The 23729-nt window shown below is 41.5% G+C and overlaps 2 protein-coding genes across 3 annotated transcripts in view; one reads left to right on the top strand and one right to left on the bottom strand.

Moving 5' to 3' along the window:
* IFT80 (intraflagellar transport 80) overlaps positions 1-22947 on the top strand; it is a 147354-nt gene extending 124407 nt beyond the window's left edge. Inside the window, exon 19 of one of the 2 annotated variants that reach the window (XM_057545810.1) lies at positions 22878-22947. In XM_057545810.1, coding sequence (XP_057401793.1) covers positions 22878-22939 — 62 coding nt within the window. In that variant the 3' untranslated portion in view covers positions 22940-22947. Of the gene's footprint in view, positions 1-6333; positions 7923-22877 lie in introns of those variants that run through there. The other variant, XM_057545808.1, reaches the window with a different exon arrangement.
* Positions 9258-10291, bottom strand: C4H3orf80 (chromosome 4 C3orf80 homolog). The gene has a single exon (XM_057545811.1). It carries the CDS (start codon positions 10141-10143, stop codon positions 9403-9405), a length of 741 nt encoding a protein of 246 aa, XP_057401794.1. The 5' UTR covers positions 10144-10291; the 3' UTR covers positions 9258-9402.
* Positions 22948-23729: the final 782 nt, after the last annotated feature.

Below are 23729 nucleotides of genomic sequence, written 5' to 3'. Positions count from 1 at the left end.
TCTCTTCTTCAGGCGAAAAATCAGAAATTAAAAGCTTCCATATCAGACTCAGTTCCACCATACTTGGGGTGGGTTTCAGTGTCCATGGGGCCAGTGCCTTTGCCCTCATTATTTGACTTGCCTCCTCTACCTGCCTTACCTTTTATTGCCCCGGAAACCTGTGCCCTCCTCTACCCTGACAACCCTGATGTCCATTCTCCAGGACCCACTTCCAAGGCCACTACTTCAACCTGGCCTCACCCACGGCTTCTCCATCTACGAAGTCTCAAGGTCCAGGATCCCAATCTCCTACTCCAATGGCCTATCTTTCTAGCTCTTCTTACCTTTCTCCTACTATACTTGCTCTTTGACATCAAGATAGACACACTCTCAACCCGTCCGGTTTTATTTAGTCTGCCGCTCGCCGTCCTCCCTTGCTGTTCCCACCCCATCTCTATTTTCCCACGCAGGCTTTCACCCACAGTGTATCATCTCAACCAAAACCAGTCATTAAGACCATCTGGCAGTTTTGTTTTTCTGTTTAAAGGTAATTTCTGTTTTCCTTTAAAATGTTTCTATACTTTTTTTTTTTTTACTGAGGAATAGTTGATTTACAATGTTTCAGATATACAGCAAAGTGATATATATGTATGTATATATTCTTTTCCATTATAGGGTATTAAAAGATATTGAATATAGTTCCTTGTGCTATACAGTAGGAACTTGTTTATTTACTTTATATATAGTAGTTTGTATCTGCTAATCCTAGACTCCTAATTTATCCCACATCCCCCTTCCCCTTTGGTAACCATAAGTTTGTTTTCTATGTCTGTGCGTCTGTTTCTGTTTTGTAAATAAGTTCATTTGGATCATTTGTTAGATTCCACATATAAGTGATATCATATGATATTTGTCTTTCTCTGTCTGACTTACTTCACTTAGTATGATAATCTCTAGCTCCATCCTAAATGTTTCTATTCTTAATTCAAATCATTAACGTCCATGATTAACTAGAAAAGTTTTTGAATTTCCACAGGTTTATCAACAACCCAGTGTCAACCAATATGTGTGCACTGGCACCTGCATACATTTTTATGTCCCAGGCACAGTGTTAAGTGCTTTCTATACATTACCTTAATATTCATTACAACCATCTCTCCCCACTTTACAGATGAGAAAATAGGCTTAGAGAAGTTAAGCAACTTGCTCACGGTCACATAACTAGTAAATCTCGAGTCCAGCGAGTCACCCAGGCAGTCTCACTCTAAACCACTGTTATTCTTCATGAAGTCTTAACAATCATACTCTACCACAGAACAGAAACAAAATCTTCATTTAGGAAGCTGTTTTTGCCCCTGTTTTGATATTAGCTGGCACTGGGTACTTAGTTGTAATGTTAGCCTCTATGGTTCTCATTTTAGGCTGAGCATACAAAAATCTGTTTCTTTTTCTAAATATTGGAAACAATTTACCAGCTGTTTTAAAGAAGTGTTTTTGAATTTTTAAAGTTAGTGAAGCCAGACCAGAAAGGAGGCACACTTGGCACTGAAGGAACTGGCTGAATGAAATGGAAAAAACCAGTACCTGAGTTGCTTTTGTTGACCATTTCAGGTTTTATCCATGAAACATTTCTGCATGCCCACAAATAACTGTTGAGTCATTAAAGATTCCCGGCCCAGATTCTACTGTATTTTTAATAATAATTCCTTTAAACAGCAAATAACAATAGCTACTTATTCACTTGTGAAAAAAAGAAAGTGATGCCATTTGATGCTATGCAGCTAAGCCATAGCTCTAACGATAAGATATTCCACAGGGTTAAGAGCATGTTGAGAAGTTTAATGGTTGAGAGTCCCAGCTCTGGAGTCAGACAGGCTGGATCTGCCCCCTGGATCTTCCACATATCAGCCATGTGACTTTGGAAACACCACTCAGCCTCTCTGGGCTGCACCTTCCTCATCTGTGAAATGGAACTAATAATCCTTAGTTACTCTTTTTATGAATTTTAAATGAGATAATACATGTAAAATGCCTAGCACAGTGCTTGGCATATGGAAGCATTCAATGAATTACAGTTATTACTGTGATAATCATCATGATAGCAAATGAAAACTGTCACTCCCAAAGCAACTGCCAAGCTTATATCTAAAGTTGTGCACATGCTTACATTTTATTCTTCGGAAGAAAGACTAAAATGTGAATTGCTACCAAATTTTAAATCAGAGCTTGCTAGAAATAATGATATGTAACTTATCAAGATGAACTGCCAGAACTCAAACATAGCACTATAAATTTCAGGAATTAACTTATGAAATTATTAATTATAGACCAATGACAGATGTTTATTGAAATAAAATTGTGTCCACAAAGAGCTCAGGTGCACTCCGGAGCAGGATCAGGAACCTCTGGAAACTCTAGCAGTCCTCAAGACACTGCTGAAAACGCGTGAAGAAAAGGCAGAACCTGTGGAAGACTCGGCAGGTGTCAGAGAGCTCCCGCAAACACCAAAAGAAACACGGACAAATAAATAGAGATAATGTCCACAGAAGGCTTAGGAGCATGCCAAAGCATAAACTAGACCCAGCAAACACCCTCAGCATCCTCACGGGAGTGCTGAGGACACCTAAAATACAACAAGAATTAATGAAAAACCCAGCAGCTCTCAGAGAGTGCCTGTAAACACCAAAAGAACCAGAGGAACAAATAAATGATGATAAATGCCCACAGAAAGCTTAGGAACACTTGAAAGCAGAATCAGTAAAAAATCTAACATGCATCAGGAGGCTGCTGACAACATCTAAAGTAAAACCAGAACCCCTGGAAGACCTGGCAGGTATCAGAGAGTTCCTGCAAACACCAGAAGAACCAGAGGAATAAATAAATGGTGGTGATGTTCACAAAATGCTTAGGAACACTCCAAAGCACAAACCAGAACCAGTAGAACATCTAAGAATATTCAGGAGACCACTGGGAACAACTGAGGGAAAATGCAGATTCCGTGGAAGAAGATCTATCTGATAGGCATCAAGAGTTTACACAAACACCAAAGGCGCAATACAACCAGAGAGTGAAAGCAACAGGAACTCCCTATCCCCCGGTGGAAATGTAGAAAAGGTGAAAACGTCACAGGTTTTAAAAAAAGAAAAAAAGATTGTTTAGGATGCTTAAAGAAGGGGCAGAACCAGTGGAAGACCCAACAGGAACCTACGGCCCTATGAAAACTTCACAGCAAATTGTGGACCCAGAAGATAAGACAATAAGAAATTCGGGACAGTTCCCAGGGAGAAACGTGAATCAGCTGAACTCCTGACAACAATCAAGAAATTTCTGAGAACTTCTGTGGAAAAGACTGAACCCATGGAAAACCCAACAGGCACCAACAGACAAAACTCCTAAAGAAAAGGGAAACCAAGTAGAAGACTTGACAGGTCTTCTGCAATTTGCAAAACTGTAATACAGTGTGACTCTTCTCACTAACCTCAGGACAACTCCAAAGCAGATATGTGAATGGACAGGTAATCCTACAGGCATGAAGAAACCTAAGAAACTCCTAAGGCACATGCAGTAGAAAATCTGGCAGACATTACATTACTTAGGGCAACTCCAAATTTTAAAATCTTGTTCACAGGAAACCCTTAGGAAGGAGTCAGATATATCAGGGGAATTACAAGGAAAACCAAAACATCTGTAGGCTTTTAGATGTGAAAAATACTACTCAAGAAAACCGAGTAATAGAAAAAATATTAGAACATACAGAGTGTACATGTTTTTCAATCAAAAGAAAATGTAGAAGGCCATACAAAACTTTTTCTTAAAACACCAAAAGAGGGACTTCCCTGGTGGTCCAGTGGGTAAGACTCTGCGCTCCCAAGACAGGGGGCCCGGGTTCGATCCCTTTTCAGGGAACTAGATCCCTCATGCATGCCGCAACTGAGTCCGCATGCCGCAACTAAGACCCGGTGCAGCCAAAATAAATAGATAGATAATATATTTTTAAAAAAATAATAAAACATCAAAAGAAAACCTGGAGCCAATAGTTATCAGTACTTGATTGAAAACATCAAGAAAAAAGAAAAATGCAGTCAAAGACTTCTTGGAATGCAAACACTTATGGCAGAATCCAAGCAGAAGACATGCTGTTTGGAAGTGGACTATAATGGATTTGAAGAAATGTTTGATTCAGTGAACAAAAATAAGGATGGACCAGGAGATCTCAGTCAAGAAAACTCCTCTTGTAAGCCTTGTGAACATGAACCTAAAACTAATGCCTCTGAAATTGAAGACATGTAGCCAAAGAACATTCAAGATAGTTAGTCAAAGAACAAGATCTATCCTAAGAAACAAAAAAGATTTAAAAAAACTAAACATTTGCCTAGTCAAAAAGAGAATGTGCAAAGAGAGATAAATGTAAAGAAATATGAGCTTAATTTTCAAGAAAAGCTGAGTCAGGGAATGTCCCTATATCCCAGGCACAGATATAGAACTGATACAGAACTCAAGTCTCTGTTGCTTATATTAACAGAAAAGATTCAGATAAAGAAAGATGAAAAGAATACTGTGAAGAGTTTCCAAGAGAAAAACTCGGAAGATGGAGCTATTAAACAAAAGACAGAGACTGTAACATCAGAGGAAGAAGTAAAACTGGTGTAAATCTACAGGAATCTGATAGCTTGGCCAGTTCAACAAGGGTTATGCACATGGTGACAAACCAGTGAAGAGTTTGCAAGAGAAAAGTGAAATCTAGAATGAAGAGAAGATACTTTTAAGACCCAGGAAAATAATCAAAAATTAATTTTGATATGGTAAAATCTTTGGTCAGTACAGAAGAGAAAATTCACACAAACCAAAATAAAACAGGAGCAAACCTGCAAGATTCTAATCCTTTGTCAGATGAAACAAATGTAGCCAACAAAGAGGCAGCAGTAAGACAGAGGTAAATAAAGATTTATTGTGTTTGAAATCTAGAAAAATTAAAGTCTTTGCTAAAAAGATGCAAAGATTTGATCTTTGCCCCAGTGTGACAGAGAAAATTCTGTAGATAAGAACAAAGAGATATGTTTACAGTCATTTAGTGGATAAAAAGGAAAAATTACCTCATTCAAAACTGGAAAACTATGGAAGTCACATGCGAATAGAACACAAAAGAAACACTTTGGAAAATACTGTTTTACCAAAAGAAGAAACTTTGTGCAAAAAGCCAAGGCATAACCAGAGTGATATTAAATCACAGCAAAGATTAACCTGGAGTTCTAAAAGATGAGTTTGGGAGAAAACATCTACTGAAAATCCAAAGCAGGATAAGAACAACACACAAAGAAAGAAAATAAGAACTAGAAGATATCAAGACAATGAAGGTGCTTAGCTAGGAGGGATAAAAAGTGATAATCTTTAGTTTAATGGCAAGCCTAAATATCCTCCATAGAATAATTTTTGCCATAAAATTAAAAGTGAATTCTGTAAGTAAAAGAGAATAAATAAATAAAATTAGGTTCTATATGTATTTAAGTATAATCAAAGTATTGCTTTTATTTGACATTTAATTATTTTATAGGCAAAATTTTAAAAACAGAATGAAGACATCCTTTCTATCCCTATGGAAGAAAGGATGTCTTAATTTCTTGCAATTAGCTGGTTACTGATTTAACCTTTGGTTGACAAAATACTTTCCCTTAGCCTACCACTTATTAGCCTTTTCACCAATGGATGAAAGGAGAATGAAAAAATAAATTGTAAACCAGTGAGGTCAGACATAAACTTGTCAAATATTCTATTATTGATTGGTTGTCTGTAACTTACACTTTTGGAGAGATGGCTAATGCTGGGTTGTTCAAAATAAAACAACTCATTGTTTCTCTCAGTGTGGAAATCCAAATTAATTATGATTCACGAAATTTTTACAAGTCAATACAGAATATAGTATAAATCTCAACACCACATCATGTTTATAACATATCAGTTTCAGCTCTGGATTGTCTCCTTTATTAATTCCACTTGAGAGAAACTATGTACGAAAAGTACAACATAAAGATACTTACCATATTGCCTTTTAAACTGTTGAGGCCTTTTCCTTAACGTTCCCTTTGGCCTTCACAATTGAATCTTGTTTTCCTTATACAGCACACCTCATGCCCTTTGGTATAATTGCCAATGCCATTGTCCATGGCTGAAGCACACGCACATTTGCAGAATGTGGCAATTAATGGCCTCTTAAAACTATCATTATATCTCAAGAAGACGTCTTCCTCTTGGTTATGATACTGAACAACACCATTACAAATTGCTTTTAAGCAACTGGTGATTATATACATATACACATACGATTTAGAAAATCAATCATGTTTTCTCTCATTCCAGATGCATTCTTACCATATCCAGGGCCATTATTTCCCTACTCATGAGAAGTCAATGAAAAGAAAAATGTCTGAAATGTTTTAGTACGTGAATGAGTTTGATAACTGAAAACCAGGAGCGAAAGTTCGTTAGTACTGGAGAACCTGGCATTTCCAGGTGGCTTTGTTTAAGATATGGTATTTAGCAGCCTTGCAAAAGATATCAGTCACAGACTATATATCTATATAGATATGTCTGTATCCATATAGCTATATCTGCATTCTATACTATATATAGAATATTAAAAATAAGTAAAACCAGCATCTCATCATGATTTATTTTCAGGTGAAAGAATAAAACTATTTTCTACATTTCTATTTTCTACTAGTTCTATGTAATAAATAACTTCCAGGTGAAATCTATAAAACTGACCACCAAGATATTGCCGTTAGTGCTTTAAAAATGTTTCTATCCAGGTATTCTAGTGTTGTGAACACATGGGTTCTGTGTGTATTAATATGGTGTGTTAAATATGTGTGTGTATTACCATGAGATATGTTAATTTATCACTAATAAAAATAGCTTTTCAGGATTCCGCCCCCCCCCCAACAAAATTATGCCTGAACAGAATCATGCTTGGTAAATCAATGAATTACAAGAAAAAAACCAAAGTAAACTCATTTTTTATTGAACTGGGGCATGTGAATAAAAGCTTGTGTGACGTGTAGGAAAAAAACAAGTGCAAAACTTGTTGTAACTTTAAAATTTAGTAGAATCTCATTGCATGATTGGTGTCACATTATAGACATTCTGAATTTTAGGGAGAGAAATGTTCCATAGCTGGTACAAGGAAAACATCTTGATTCATATTTTACGTGTATTTTCACAAGATTTTGTTGTACACTTCTAGATGTTGGTAGTAACAACATAGAGGATATACTTTATATACTGGTACTTGGATATTCATGTTGATGTTTCAGATATGGGTGAGTTTTTAAAAGTGTCTAAAACAGTGTTCCCTCAAAGAATAAATCATTAAAGGAATAAGGCAACTTTCCGGTTTGTCTGAACGGTGGGTGGTACTGACAGCCACATGTAATTAAAACGTAGTGTTTGAGTAACATTAATATTTGTGATTATTCAATATAATGTGATTTCATTAAATCCTGTACCATTCTCAAAAAAGTTGATATAGTCTCAACTGCTGATGCTTTCGCCAATTCACAGCTTAAAATTGCTTTTAAATGATAAAGACACACATTTCATATTTTAATACATTACCATATAGTCACACATCTAATACAATTTGCACAGAGAAAGGTTTTAATGTTTTCTGTTTTAATACACTTCAAATGATTCTCTTTAATGACAGGGTCATTAGCTTTTAGAAGTTTAGAGTAAACCATTCTCTTCTCTTACAATTCAGACATCTTAAGGTTTCTTAGAACTGGCAGACTTTTTCAATCAGCTTTAAAAAGTTTAAAGTAATCAAATCATTTTCTTCTAATACAATTCAGATATTTTAAGATTTCTCAGGATTGCCAGAACTTTTCAATCATAAGAACAACTTGTCTAGATACATGTGTGAGGTCCACTGTGTAGTTTTTCTCAATGTAATACTCATCCTTCCCCAAGAAGAGAAACCTTTTGTATTTGTTTTCCTTCTTTTTCTTTCTTGATAATCACAAACTGGAATAATTATATGATATACAATGTGTTTACTGTACATATACAATATGCATATGTATGTTATACATAATGCATTTTAATATATTACTTTATATTACCATTTGCTGAAAGGACATTTCACAGAATGGTAGAACTGATACAATGACACGTTTTTTTCTTAAGATAGGTTGAATCCTTCTGTAGTACCTTACTGCACAATTATGGCTTTAAACAAAAGTTACAAGTCACAACAAATTATGCTTTGTATCATGTTGTGAAGTGTATTCCAAATGGAAAATGGAGGGAAAAGTGCATGACATCATGCTTCATGGTATGGCATACATGTATGAATCCTTTTTACATATAACTATGACCTTGACTACATACATAATGTATGGTTATTATAAAAAGTTATATATTATGCCACAGTACTAAAAATAAAATATATTCTTCTCAAATAGTGAAAATAAGGTATCCTTCATGTTTTCAATCACACATGTTTTCTCGTTTGACCATGCCTCTTCTTTTTCCCATTGTAAATGAAATAATGTCCAACATTTTATTAAACAGTAATGATAGAGTGTAGACCATTTCTGGGCCATTAAGGCCTAAAAAAGGGGCTAAGATGATTATCTTGTCATTAACTGTGGAGATACCCTCCGGATGCGTTTACTACATGGTAAAAATATAAAAATAAAGGACAAATAAATATAAATATCTTCTCAGTTATTGAAAAATCAGAAGTTCAACTGTACCTTATTACGAGTATGGTCCTGGATACTTGCTGGATAATTGCTGCATAAGTACGGCAACTAACCGGATATCACGGCTCTCCCCCACCAACCTGTGAGCTGTGACTATGCTTGGCCAGGAAGACACGGAAGGGTTTTCTTGGGTTCTCCGCAAGGGAGGGATTCGACCACACCTAGGTGCTGCTCTTCCAGACCCGCGCGCATCAGTCTCCAGTCACGGCTCACCTCCTCGCCCTCCGCCCATCCTGGGAGACCTTTACCTGTCCAGGCGAGAGGGAAAGGAGTGGAACTGCGTCCCTCTCGCTTCATCCCTAAAGGTTACTGCCCTTCTCCCGAAGCTCATATGTTCTCTGATTCGGGAAGCAGGCACTTACAAGTGAACTCAAGCCGAGGCGAGGCTTAGGGCGGGGACGTCCTCCAAAGTTGCGCTCTGGGCTCGTCTGCTGCTGTCGCCCCCGCCGCGCGTGCCTAACGTTTCCTTGAACCGAATGAAACGTAGGGAAACTTAACATCCCGGGGGAGGCGGGGATGGGGTTGGCCCGAACCCAGTCTCCGGGCGACAGGCGGGGTCTGAGACAACTGGCGGCGGCGGCCGCGGCCCCCCCGGCCTTGCGTCCTACCCGTAGCCCCCGGCCCGGTTCTGTCCGCGTGGTCCTCGCGAAGCCCCGGGCGCTCAGATGAGCGGGAAGCGGACCTCGCCGCCGCCGTCGGACTCCCCGGCGCCTCCACCTCGCGGGTGGCCGAGCACCGACACGGGCAACACGACCTCCCCGGGACTGAGCTGCTGCAGCCGCATGGACTCCTCGTAGGTTGGCAGGTACTTGACCTCCTCGTAGCTGGGCAGCTGCAGGAAGACCGGCGACACTACGCGCAGCTCGTGCTCCGAGGCGCAGGAAGGGGCCGAGCGCCCGCCGCCTGCCCGGCCCCGGCCACCGCCTCCACTGTCCAGCAGCGAGTCCTGAGAGCCGGCGGCCGCCTCGTCCCGCAGCAGCGCGGGCGAGTCGTCGTCGTCGTTGTCGTCGGGCGGCCGCGCGGCCCCCGGCTGCCCGGCGCCCCCCGGTGGCCCCGGTCGCGCCTGTCCGCGCGGGTACCTGCGTGGGCTGGGACAGATGATGCGCTGCAAGAAGTAGCCGATGGCGAAGAGCACCAGCAGGATTAGCAGCCCGGAGAGCTTGCGGACGAACCAGCCCACGTTGTCGAGGAAGGCGTGCAGCGGCAGCTTGCAGCAGCGCACCGCGGTGGCGTTGGCCGCGTCGCAGCAGCGCTCCCGCTCGCCGCACGCCAGCTCCGCGCAGCCCCCGCCGCCCCGCGAGGGCGCCACCAGCGCCAGCGCCAGCAGTAGCAGCAGCGGCAGCAGCGGTGGCGGCGCCGGCGCCACCGACAGGCCCTCGGCCGTGACCCCGGGTCCCCACATGGCCCGCGCGTACCGTTGCTAAGGTCCGGGGGCGCGGGGGGATCCGTCTGTCCGCGTGTCCGTCAGTCCCTCCCCGGGCGCTCCGCTCGGGTCCCGCGCGCCGCCTCCCTTGCCTCTGCTACCTGCGGCCGGAGCAGTCCTCACTTGGCCACGCTTGGGCGGAAGGAGGAGCCCGAGGCGCGCCGAGGCTGCGGGAGGCGGCCGCTTCCCGCGCCTGAACAGCCTCCTGAGCTTCTGACCTTAACCCCGCGCGCCCAGCCGCCCAGGCCGGGCGCAGGGCGTCCGGAACCGCCCAAGATGGCAGGGGCAGTCTGCGTGGGGCTGCCGTGGGCATCTTGGCCCCGGCCGGCCGCGCTCTTCCAAGCCCCCCTTGGCACCCTCTGGCGCTGGAAGGGTTAACGCTCTGCGCTCAGCCTGGGAGCCCCCTGATCTTGATTAAGTCAGCCGTCTCGCTCTTCCCCGCCACTCGGGTGGGGGCTCTTGCTCGCGTAGGTGTTTCAGTTTTAAATGATTGGATTTCCCCAGGAATGTTATTTAAATTGACTTGCGACTGGGATTCGCTTACCATCCTTCTTGTGATCTTTCTGATTAAAAATGGATGATGGCCATTAATGGCTAGCGCAGCCCCGCAGCAGTCCCAGAGCTTGGAGGGTTGGAGACCGCCGGGTGGTTCTGCTTTCAGGCATATCCAGGGGGCTGGAAATCCGGTACCCACAGGAGACCTCCAGAACAGATAGAGAATTATCCGGAGAGGCTAAGGTCACAACACCACGGAAGTATTCCCAGAGGGTCAGGGAGGACTCCGCCAAAGTGACCCAAGTTGACGAAGGAGAGAAGGCGTGCCTATTTCCCCAGGGGCTCATCCGACAAGCCCCCACTGAGCTCAAGGGACAGAGCAGGGATTTGGGTTTGGGGTAGAAGGAGGCCTCTTCCCCAGCGTAAGTAACACATCTGTGAAGTGTCGAAGGGGAGTGTAAGTGGTTGGCAACGTTCCTGAGCGTTGATCTGCGTCTAAAGGGTCTTTTTCAAGGTTACTCTTGTTTGCAAAGTTTGCCTTAAAGGGAGTCTCTGCTCCCATTTAGCACATGGAGGCAAGTAGTCACCGCTCCGTGGTTAAGCTCCTTGGCACACACGGGAGGGATGGCAGTTACGCGGTCCCTGACGCAGGCGCATCTGCTGGGTGGTGGCCTTAGAGCACCAGGAACCTGTGCTTCTTCTATTAAGGCAGACTGAAACAGTCATCTTTGTAGGATTAATTAATTCCCTCACCCCTTAAACACTTGGTCCCCTTAAACACTTGACCAAACGGGAAATTCCATAGTCATTGAGAGAAAAAAGTAAAAGCAAAGGAAAAATATAGGAAAGCAAATATAATATAGGAAAGCAAAAATATAGGAAAGCAAAGGAAAAATATAAAAGCAAAGGAAAAATCTCCAAAGTGTCACTCAGACAAAACTACTTCATGTGAAGCTTAGTAGAGCACAGGTCCTTCTTTCTAAGCTCTCCTAAAGCCACAATATTTCTCTGTGCCGTCATCTGTTTCTCTATAGCGAGGCCTAAAACCTATTTTGTAAAGACTGACTGACAAGGGGTTTCAAACTGTAGTAAGATAACAGGGTGGAAACGATTCATTTTAAAACAATGAAAATTGTATTATTCTTTCATTCACCCTTTCTTTTGCCAAATTTGCATTGAACATTTTCTATATTCGAGGAACTCTGCTAGGTGCTCAGCATTATGGAGAAATAAATGATTCCTCCCGAGCATGGAATAAACCCAGGTCTGCAGTCCTAGCCACTGCTAAATGGAGTACAGTAAAGGAGAGATTCCACAGAGGGAAAGAAATGGCCGTTTCCTCTGTGATCATGACTTGTTCTTACTTTCCCAAAGGAGGAATAAAATTAATGGGTTTCGAACAGTCTCAAAGGTGAAAGCAGTTCACAGATTGAGATGGGCTTTGAGTATGAAATTGAAAAAAGTGTGAAGATCTCTTTGGGTTTTTATTATCTGATCTTTTAGGATTTCTGCTAGTCATAGTAGGAGCAATGGTGAAAGTAAAGGGGAAGTTGTACGATTGATGATGCATAAGTGAAGGTGTCCTGCTTATTGTTATTTTGAAATTACTTAACAAACAGCATTTAATTTGTTTAATTTCTGTTTGCCTCTAAGAGAGTTAGAATTTGTTTGCAGACCATTAGGACACAGTAGAAAAACAGTATAGATCTTACATAAAATAAAACATTGGCAGGGTTATTTATATGAAAACAAAGAAAAGGATGAGGTCTGCAAAATGAGTATAGAATGGATTTTTATTTGATTTTTTTTCTTTCCAAATTGATAGTCCCAAAGCATCATCCATTAAAGACCCTCTACAGAAACCGGCGCCTCTTTATTTCTTCTCTGATCTCTCAGTCTCACTTAATTCATTTTTATTTGCAATGTAATTTATTGTGTACAACCTTTTGAAGGAAAGAAAAGAAACTCTATAGCTTTAAAAGCCCCAGAAAAGACATGATCTTCACTACTCAGCGTCCTTATTCTTTATATTTGTTTAACACAAAAATAAATGTGTTAGCTCTCAGGAAGTCATAAATTCAAGCCACTTAGTGAGGAAGATGGTATTTAATTATATGTTCCATAGAATAACTGAAAGATAAAGGAAGATCACAATGTAAAAATTAAAAAGAAACCTTATTTTGTTGAAAATTGGCACTAAATTGTGTGTAAATAAGTGTGTGCAAGAGTAAAAAAACAGATGGAAGGGGGATGGGGACTGACTTTTATCCAAAAAGCATGGTCTCTTGGAGTACAGCTTGATAAAAATTAAGAACAATTAACTGCTTTATCTTGCTGTGGTGCTTGAAGAATATTTTTTGAAAAATGTATCTTCCTCGTTATTTACATTCATGTGAATGAATGCCTAATGAGCCATACTTTTCAACATTTTAGAACAGAAGAAAGTAAACTGGCTGCTGTTTCACCTGTGCTTCTGGAAGCTGTCCTGATAGCTTGAGAAAGAGTGGGTGGCCCCATGATGCAGCTTTCTGTTCTGTCACATGGTGCCTGGTCCAGAAGGGAGTTTCTCTCTGATGTCTGCTGACTGGGAGTTCGTGCCTTTAAACCTGGGAAGCAATAGCTCTGCCCTGTTCTCGTCCCTCCTTCTTAAGGTCTAAACATGGGCAGTTAGGACCTTGTAAACCATCCAGTCTCTAAGAACCCCCTTTTCGGGTGTGCAGCATTTTTCCTTCCTACTAACTTGCCTGCTCATTTTACGGTCTCCCTCCATTTGCAGTATGGTCTCCCTGAGCAACAGTAAATTGAGGGTTTTATGATAAATAGTGTATATTTGCATAAATGGGCCTACCTAGAAATGATTTGTGATCTGAAATAGTCTGCTTTGAAGTTCTCTTCAAATCGTATTTCTTTCATCATTCATTTAATAAATATTTATTGAGGGCCCACTCTGAACTGGGCATTCTGCTCTGTTCTGGTGACACTATGAAATCAAAGGGTTCCCTGTTTTCAGGGAGCTTGCTGGGGGAGGGGAGAGAGAAAAACAGACTGCTAATCAGTCAAATTAATGAATCACTAATTCCAGGCGAAGATCAATGATTATAAAGGAGAAATTCAGGGGCTCTGAGTTTTTACGCTGGATGGGGTCTGGGCTGGGGTGGGGTGGAGGTGTCAGCTGGAACGGTCTCCCTAAGAAAGAGCTCCTTAGGAAAGGACAAGGCTAAGAGAAACGATGTGCTCCAGGCAGAGGAAACTTCATGGGGACCAGTTCCCCAGCTGGGAGGACCCTTCACACGTCATCTCTTATGCTTGGGACAAAGCCTGTGTAACTTCTACCTCCACAGTTGAGACCCTCTCATAGGTTGGCTTTAAGAAGCGTCAAGCCATGCCTCATTGTTGTTCAGTTGTAAGCCAAATCCGGTTCCCTGCAGGGTCTGTAACCGGTTGTGTGAATACAGTTACCTCTGCAGTCCTGCTCAATCTTTCCCTGGAGACCAGGAAAGTTCCAGCACTCTTTCCTATTTTCTCCACCTCCACTCGCCAGACTTGGAGTACAGTCTGGCTTTCCTTTCAACTCTATGGGTTGGCAGCTCGCTGACAAAAGGCTTTCTTCAAGCCAAATGCTTAAAGTAGGAGAAAAGTCAAAGTGAGATGGTTTGTACCTTTCGTTCAATTTAGGCACAAAAGGAAGCAGAAATCTTTCTCCCATGCTTGAAGTTAGAAACAAAAGATTGAGTATGTTCAGGCTCTTAGGAAAATAATAACATCTATGTTTGTATTTGGCCTTTCAGCTTTCAGAGTACTTCTCCATGCATTGTTTTGTTTTCTCCTCCCTACATTCCTGTGAAATGGGCTGAAGTTATTCTTACCCCTTTTTCCAGGTGAAGAGAGGTTAAAAACATCCCACAGAGTAAGTTGGTGGCTGCGCTGAAGGTGGAATCCAAGGCTTGTGAATCCAAGTCTGGTTAAAAAGGGTGGGAAGACTCTCACTTCCTCACTGACTTGGGCCGGGCCAAAAGGACCCCTGGGGTGAGGCACTTGTGTTCCCTCTGACAACTTCGGGTGCATTAAGAGGCCATTGACAAGGAAAATACAGCTAGACCCTATTCCGGACCATGAATACGAGATTCTTCTGAGGACGTAAAGCTTTTATTTCTGTCACTTTTGTGGCCACTTTCAGTAACCCATTAGTAACGGTTTAGGTAATAATGTGATAGGTCAGCTATTTTTGTATGCATTTCTGAAAACAAAAAAATAAATTCCCTTCCTTCATTATTCTACATTCTTTACACATGAACTAGGCCATCTAATGCGCATCAATATGCTAATGGTACATGCCGGAGAAAGTAAGTATATACTGGGTTCTGAAACGCAAAATGAATATATGACATTATTTATCAATGACTTAACTTTCTCTATTTAATTTTGCTTTATTACAATTTATCAGTTAATTTCTCATGGCAAACTTTCCTTTTTATTGCTGGAAATATAAAAATCAAACCATAAATATTATGAGAGATATTTAGTGAGGCCAAGAAGATCTGAAATTAGAATTGCAGTTATATGAGCTGAATGAATTTCTTTCTCACTCATACTTTTTAAAATGGTCAGATTGTTGAAGTTAGAATATATCTTTCAGTAGACTGATGTACCAGCCAAATGCTCGCACTGGCAGACAAATCACATAGCATGAAATTATTTCATAATGAAATAATTTCATACGGATGAAGTAATTTCATAAGGTGAAACATTTTTATGCTCCATTATTTTGACTCGAAACTAGTAATATGCTCTGCCTCCCTTTCATTACAAAGAAAAATTGGCTGTTAATACCTCCTTCTGAATATTCTCTGTAGAACTGGATGGAGCGTGAGGTGCTTGCTCTTGCTCAGGATCCCGCCCAGGACCACACAGTTCCAGGGCAGCGGGACCAGGCGCACTGACGCTGAGCTGCCCATTGGTCCCCGGGCAGGGCTGTGGTCCGTCTACCCACTACCCTGCTTCTAATGTTAAATGGCATGGAATAACTGTCTTCCAAGACACTTGCCTTAAAAGATTGTGCATATAGCCAAATATCCAAAATTTCCCTTAACAATTTTCATTTATGCAGATCTACATTTATGTAGATTTATGCAATGATGAATTTTTAAACAGCCTTTTGGGTCTAATCTTAAATTTCCTCTTCATTTTGATTTTCTACTTCTTTCCTTCCTACACCCTTTACTTCCATAAATGACTACCTGAGACAGCGGCCAAGCCCCCTGCTTTAGAGACGTTGTCTTTTCCCTTTGGCTGTGCCCTCCACCAGGAATTCTCTTTTCCCACCTCTGTAGGTCAAAACCATGTAAGACACAGCTCCAATGTCACTTCCTCTCCAAAATTTATACTACTCAACCCCAAATCCACTGTCCCCAGCTAGAAGTTATCTCTTTCTTTTCAGAATCCCTAACATTATCTCTCATTTGTGGTAATTCTCATTTTCTACCTCATATTTCGGGTGGTTGTGTATATACCTTAATCCTGGGGTTTCTAGAAATCCATTCACGGCAGTAGGCTTTGTGTCTGGGCCCCTGTAGAATAGTGGTTTCCAGCTCTCTGTGGACAGGCATCATTTTGACTAGTACTTTGGGAAGCTCACCTGGAGGGTTCCTCGGCTCACACACTACCTTCCCCCCATTGCTATGTTGTCTGAATGTTAACTCCTGCCTGCTTTCCTGTGTGCAATTAGAAATTCATGAGGCGAAGTTCTCAGATGTTCCTGTCAGCACACCATCTTCCTATAGTCCCGATTGGCTGTTAGGTCACTCTTCTTACTTCCCGCAGCAAGGTTTATCCTGCTGACCACAAGTCACAGGACCCTCTCTGTTCATCATTCCGTGGGACAGGCATCACCATGCATGCGTGGTGCTCAGCTGGGACAAAATGGATCGATCAGAGTTGGGAGCACATCTATGAAGAGCTTACAGCACTCCAGAAGGCCATGGCCACATCATTTAGGAATCTCTGCCTTGGCAACTTGAACATCATAAGTGCTAAATGCATTTTTATGGAATTAATTTACCTAAGTGTATGACTCTTCATATTTTCAACACGTAGCCCTCTCTTGAGTAACAATACCATGGTTTTGCTACCTGCAGAATGAAGTATTTTACTTACGTATTCTTTCAAGCAGAAAGAGGATTTTCCCCTTGTTAGAGTGACCAGAGATTTAGAGAACAAGCTTTTATTTACCCAGTGATTTGCCTCTTGAAGCCCATTAGCTCCAGCTACTGGAAGACACAATTTTCACATTTTAACTGTTAATACCTGTGCCAGTCTTGGGCATTTTAACTTTTAGATCCATTCTTCAACATTTACAGCTCTGCCCTGTATCATAGGAGGGCTGATCCCTAGAGGGTACCTTTCCCTGTTATTGGGATTCTGGCAGGGTTCAGCCAGTGGGAGGCTGGAGGGGGGATAAAGGGAGAAGCTAGTGGGGGCTCTGGCTCCCATAGGTGTGTGGAGGGCAACCCCAGTCCCCAGGGTGCCGTAGGAACACTTCCCCTTTCCCACTGTTGCTCATCCCTGGTCTGCTCCACCATCTCCTGGGGGTTTCTTAGCTCTTCCTGTGTAACCGGTCACTTGTATTTAATTCCCTCTGTTTTAAGTGCTTAGAATGGTTTGTTTTTCTGCTTGGACCTTGACTGATACAGTGCCCCTGAACCACCTTCTCCAGTTCTAGGGACGCAAAGATGACAAATTACATGATTCCTCTGCTTGTATAGATTGAAGGGAGTAGTGTTCACCACTCTGTTGCCTAAGACTGGCACCCATCCATGTGGAAAAGTTGGCCTCAATTGCAAGTGACAGTAGACAGTGTTAGTACTGCTCTGTGACCTTGGGCACATAATCTCTGGGTCTGCATTTCCTCATCTGTAAAATAAAGGGTATAATAATACCTACCTCGTAGAGTTGTTGTGAGGATTAAATGAATGAACACATATAGAGTGCTTAGAACACTGTTTGGCACATAGAAAACTCTAAATAAGTGTTAACTATTATTATTTACCAAAAAGAGCTCATTATCTTTTCTTGCCTGTTAGTTTAATTCTGAAAATGGTGAAGTACAAAGCTAATTTGTTTTAGGGTTATCATGACTTTATTAGATTTGTAACTTGTCTTCCTGAATCAGCCAAAGACAAATGGAACCCATTAACTTTGCAGAATTTAATATTTGGCCTGAGCTTTATCATTGGCAATGCTATAAGAATTAGCCACATAAATTTGTTACTGCATTTGGAAAATGGTTGGAAGCATTGTGTCGCCTATGAAATTCTCCCTTTTGAATGATTTCTTTTAGAATTCAGTCCAAAAAAGCCTTGTTTCCTTATGAACTTGTCAAAGCTTTCTCCTTTTTCATCATGGTTATTATGCAAATGGCCATGAATCGCTTTTGGTTTTGGTTGCTGGGGAGTTCAGAACTAAATTTAAAGTTTAGTTATAACATTTGTGCTGGTTCCCGCCCCCCATATTTATGTTTCTACTTTAATATGGCCTTGGTTTTCTAACTCAATTTATTTTTTGTTTGATTCCATTCATATTTCGCCAGTTGTGTAAGTGTTATGAGTTATAGCAAATTCTTTGTGGAATAAGATGTGACATAAATAAATAACACTAAATTTAATTTGTAGGGTTTTTGGAGTGTGCTGTGAGTTTTCCATCAATATGTTATTCTGCATTGCCAAATTCCTTTTAGAAATTAATCTCACCAGGGTGGGGGAGAGGGGAAGGGATGGGTTGGGAGTTTGGGATTAGTAGATGCAAACTATTGTTTATACAATGGATATAAACAGCAAGGTCCTACTGCATAGCACAGGGAACTATATTCAATATCCTGTGATAAACCATAATGGAAAAGAATATGAAAAAGAATCTATGTATATGTATAAGTGCATCACTTTGCTGTACAGCAGAAATTAACACAACATTGTAAATCAACTATACTTCAATAAAATAAATTTAAAAAAAATAAATTAATCTTAAGGTAAAAAATTATATTTGTAGGTAGCTGTATTTCTCAGCACGGCCCGTCTTGGGAAGTTGAAGTGGTTTGGTCACATGCCTCAGTCATTTTTATTTCAGAATCAATTGTAATAGACTGCCAAAGTCTTACAGAGCATGAATTCTATGGAATGTTATTGTCATTTGGAAAAAGAGTTTTGTGGTCAAGTAAGTTCGGGAAATGCCCAGTTACAGAAAATCATGTGAGTTTCACTGCTTCAGGATTTTTCAGAGCCTTTAATTTGTTAAGATACATTGTGATTCTCTAAGAGGAAGCAATATAAAGTAGCATTTTCCCAACTTGCATGATCAAGGAACTCTCTCCACACTCCTAAGCTGCCATTTTTTTTTTCTTTAGTTGAAACTCCAGTTAATATTTTGAGGAGTTAGGGTTCTCTTATATAGACTAATTTCCCGTAGACTGGGTTTTCCCTGCATAATTTAGGCAAGTACCACTTTTTAAATAAGTCTACAAGAAAATAGGGCTGTTCACCACCAACTAAGAGCATTCCTTAGAATCAGGAATCTTGAAGATTTCTTAAAAATTCATCTTATTGTAATAATAAAAGCAGATTCTTTGGAAGTAGATGTACATTTTTATTGCTGGGGCCTCGATGTTTCTGCTTAAAATCTACTAGTCTGGACAGAAATATAAAATCAATGACCATGTCACTAATGTGACATATAAACTGTTCAATATCATGGAGCCATAATTTAGTTTTAGACAGAGTCAGTTTAAAAATAAGTCTAAGAGGGACTTCCCTGGTGGTCCAGTGGTTAAGACTCCATGCTACCAATGCAGAGGGTGCAGGTTCGATCCCTGGCCAGGGAACTAAGATCCCACATGCCATGTGGCATGGCCAAAAAAAAAAAAAAACCTTAAAAATGAGTCTAAGAATAGAGTTAAAAGGATCAAGCTGTGAATATAAGAATTTTTTAAATGACGTGCTTGGGAAATAAAAGTAATTACTTTTTTTTTTAACATCTTTATTGGAGTATAATTGCTTTACTATGGTGTGTTAGTTTCTGCTTTATAACAAAGTGAATCAGCTATACATATACATATATCCCCATATCTCTTCCCTCTTGCGACTCCCTCCCTCCCACCCTCCCTATCCCACCCCTCTAGGTGGTCACAAAGCACCGAGCTGATCTCCCTGTGCTATGCGGCTGCTTCCCACTAGCTATCTATTTTACATTTGGTAGTGTATATAAGTCCACACCACTCTCTCACTTCGTCCCAGCTTACCCTTCCCCCTCCCCGTGTCAAGTCCATTCTCTACATCTGCGTCTTTATTCCTGTCCTGCTCCTCAAAAGTAATTGCTTTTGAGCACTTTTCCATATATAAACCTCAAACACAAGGCATAATTTTATTAAGATTGACAAGGCTAATCTATAATTAAAGCAGTTCAGAAAGACATTTAACAGTGATTTACTTTTTCTTAAAGCTGAACAAAACGGATCCTGTTAAGTGGAACAATCTAATAATACAGGATTCTGGCTGCCTGTCTTTGGTTCCAGAGAGTATAGTGGTGCTGGCTCCAGAATTCTACATTCCTCTGTTTATGTGGACGTTTATTCCCAGAGAGCCTCTCTTCCAGCGCGGTTTTCCTACCATAACCAGAGTCAAAACAGCTAACAGAAATACAACAGCGTTTGTTTCATGCTTAACTTTTACAAAATGCTTGCACATATATCATCTTGTTCATTTTAACAAGATGGATCAGAAAAGTGTTAGTAGGGACAATTATGCTGCATGGTTAGGAATTTAAGCCATGGAATCAGACAGACCTGGTTTTAAATCTGGCTCTACCACTAGTTCTGGAACCTTGGGCAAGTCACCTAATTGCTCCAAGCCTCAGTTTCCTCCTCTATAAAATGGGAGTAATAATAGAATCTAATTTCTAAGGTTATGTGATGGTTAAATGAGTTAATCCAAAGTGCTTAGTGCAGAGTAAATGCTCATTAAGTACGTTATTTTAGATAATGTAGAAGAAAGTGAGATTCAAGAGAGTGACTTGTTCAAAGTTGCAGAAAAAGGAAGAGCTAGGGTTTAAACCCTGATCTTGTTATGCCTAGGAGGGAAACCAGAAGAGCCCTGTGTTTGCAGATGGCTGCCTGTCTGGTGAGCTCTCTGCTGCCCTTAACAAGGCTCTAGCACATGACCTACCATAGCATTAGTAGACAGGGTGTGTGGGGTGGTTGAAAGTGCACGTGTTTTAGAATTAGGCAGACAGGAGTTCAAATCCAAGTGCTGCCACTGGTTTGCCCAATTAGCTCAGTGAAATTGTGATAATGATACCTCTTTTCAGGATCATTGTGAGAATTCAGTGAGATGATGTATGTAAAGTGGCTGGTACATGATAAGCTCTCAACAGAGGTTGGTCATTGTTCAGAACTGATGTGAGGTTTTGGCGGGGGCGGTGGGGGGGGGGCTCTGCATCAATCTGGAGAGAATAAGAATGGCCCCAGTCCTCGACCAAAGGGGTGGAGATGTAAACGTGAATTTTATTCCCTCTACTCAGATATAAAGAAAGAGATAGAAAGGCTTCTCATCCCCATTATTTTTTAACAATCTTGTTTATAAACTTTATCTGCATAATCCAAAATAAAATATTAAAGCCCATTAACAGGCTCTTAGAAGTAACATTTTGGCAAGCTCTTCCGAGCATGTTTCTGCATCTTGGGTTTTGTAGTTACAGTAAGTCAATATATACTTCTAGATATAATTTAAAGTTTACGCTTAAATACTAGAGGCTTAAAAGAACATCAGAGAATGGGATATTAAATATTGCCCCACTGATGCTTGATATTAACTACTCTCACTGGAGTAATATAAGCATTTAGGTGTTACAAAAGTGATATCTTGAATTCTGTGAGCCTGACAAGGAGGTTAAGGAGCAGAAGCAGAATGTACTCCCCTGGGGAGGAGGGGACGGCTTTACTAAAAAGGGGAAACGTAAGCTGAAGCTTGAAGGAGGAGTTGGGACAGAAAAAGACACTGAGAACTGTGGGTCCTTGTAACGTAAAGTGTGTATAACAGTTCTTATAGTCTAATGCTTTAGAACAAATGCACGTGTAATGGATTAAATGTTTGTGTCAGCCCCAAATTCATTTGCTGAAATCCTAACCTCCAATGTGTGTGAAGATATCTGGAGACAAAGCCTTTGGGAGGTAGTTAGGTCATGAGGGTGGAGCCCTCATGAATGGGATTAGTGCCCTTTTAAAAGGGACCTCAGAGAGCTCTCTGCTCTCCTTCTGCCATGTGAAGATAAAATGAGAAGGCAATCTGCAACCCTGAAGAGGGCCTTCATCAGAACCTGACCATGCTGGCACCCTGATCTTGGACTTCCCAGCTTCCGGAACTGTAAGAAATAAATTTCTGTTGTTTATAATATACCCAGGCTATGGTACTTTGTTATAGCAGCCCAAACTGACTAAGAGAGCAAGAGCCTGAGAATACATATAACTATAAAATTGATAGCTAATTCAATTTTCCCCAGGTCTATGGCAATAATCATGTTTCCCTGCCTCTCACCTCTCCTCCCCTCCTCCACCGCCTGGTATAAAAGTAAGGCATCCAAATTCTTTCAACATTGTGGTAGATTTTATTTTCCAAAGACAAGTCAACCGATATATATATATGTATGTATATATTCCATCTCACATGCTCTTACGATGTGACATTAACATGCTTCCATCAAGACAAGAGCTGGGGTATATGGTCCTTCCCCTTGAACCAACAGAACGCAGCAGAGGTGGCTCTGGATGATTTCCAAGGCTAGGTCATAAAAGGTAACATGGGGCTTCCCTGGTGGCGCAGTGGTTGAGAGTCTGCCTGCCAATGCGGGGGACACGGGTTCGGGCCCTGGTCTGGGAGGATCCCACATGCCACGGAGCGGCGGGGCCCGTGAGCCACAATTACTGAGCCTGAGCGTCTGGAGCCTGTGCTCCGCAACAAGAGAGGCCGCGATAGTGAGAGGCCCGCGCACCGCGATGAAGAGTGGCCCCCGCTTGCCGCAACTGGAGAAGGCCCTCGCACAGAAACGAAGACCCAACACAGCCATAAATAAATAAAAATAAATAAATTTAAAAAAATATTTACAGAGTCATAATAATATCAATACTATAAAAAAAAAAAAAAGGTAACATGGCTTCCACGCAGCTCTATCTCTTGCAGCACTCACTCTTGGAACCATGCTCAGGCCACCTGGAGAAGCATCGTGTGGATGCTCCAGCTGACTGTCCTAGCAGGGCCCCCAGCAGCAGCAGCATCAACCACCAGACATGTAATGATTCTAGTTCCTGGCCTTTGATTCTCCAGCCAAGGCTCTGGACTTTGAGGAACAGAACCAAGCCAGCCTTGCTGTGCCCCATTTGAATTTCTGACCTGTAGGAACTATAGGAGATAATAAATGCTTATTGTTGTCCTAAGCCTCTGAGTTTTGGGATGATTTACTCCACGGCCATACTAATCAGAGCGAATGTCTCTCGCCAGTTATTTCTGTGAATCCCTGGGGGTGTTTCAGTTGTGTCATGAACAGTTCTTCTCAGGCTGTTCAGCTATGTTTCCTGGGCAAAGGTTGCTGCTCAAGAAGCTGTGCAAAGCACAATGCCTCACTATCGTCACTACTGCTAGGGCACTGGTGTGATTAGACCAGGTTAGGCTCATTCTGGAAACTTCACATGGAGCTGGAGAATCTTGATTAGTTGTTTGAAATTAGTTGAGAGAAGATGAAAAACCATTACCTAAAAGAGGAATAACATGTGCCATGATTTGGCGATTTAGGCATGTATGTATAAGTGCTCTTCTGGGTACTTTTGGATATGTAATTGGTTGCGTGCTGGAGGTGGGGTAGGGGAATTCAGTTGCAGTGGGAGGCTGGTGAAGTTCCACTTAGGGGTACAAACCACAGGCAATGTTATCCTTTTGGCTGGTACCCATTCAGTCACGGGATCTTAGCCTGCATACTCCACAGTCCCCATCCTTCTGGGGACCCTCCAGGGAAACTCTAGAGAATGTACTTTGAGG

This window comes from Balaenoptera acutorostrata, chromosome 4 (genome assembly GCF_949987535.1).
Source record: "Balaenoptera acutorostrata chromosome 4, mBalAcu1.1, whole genome shotgun sequence".
Lineage (NCBI taxonomy): Eukaryota > Metazoa > Chordata > Mammalia > Artiodactyla > Balaenopteridae > Balaenoptera > Balaenoptera acutorostrata.
The sequence above is the reverse complement of the archived record's forward strand: the minus strand, read 5'-3'. Positions and strand labels throughout refer to the sequence as shown.

Coding starts and splice junctions, on each gene's coding strand:
- C4H3orf80 (XM_057545811.1), bottom strand. CDS start 10,143: ATGTGGGGACCCGGGGTCACGGCCGAGGGCCTGTCGGTGGCGCCGGCG.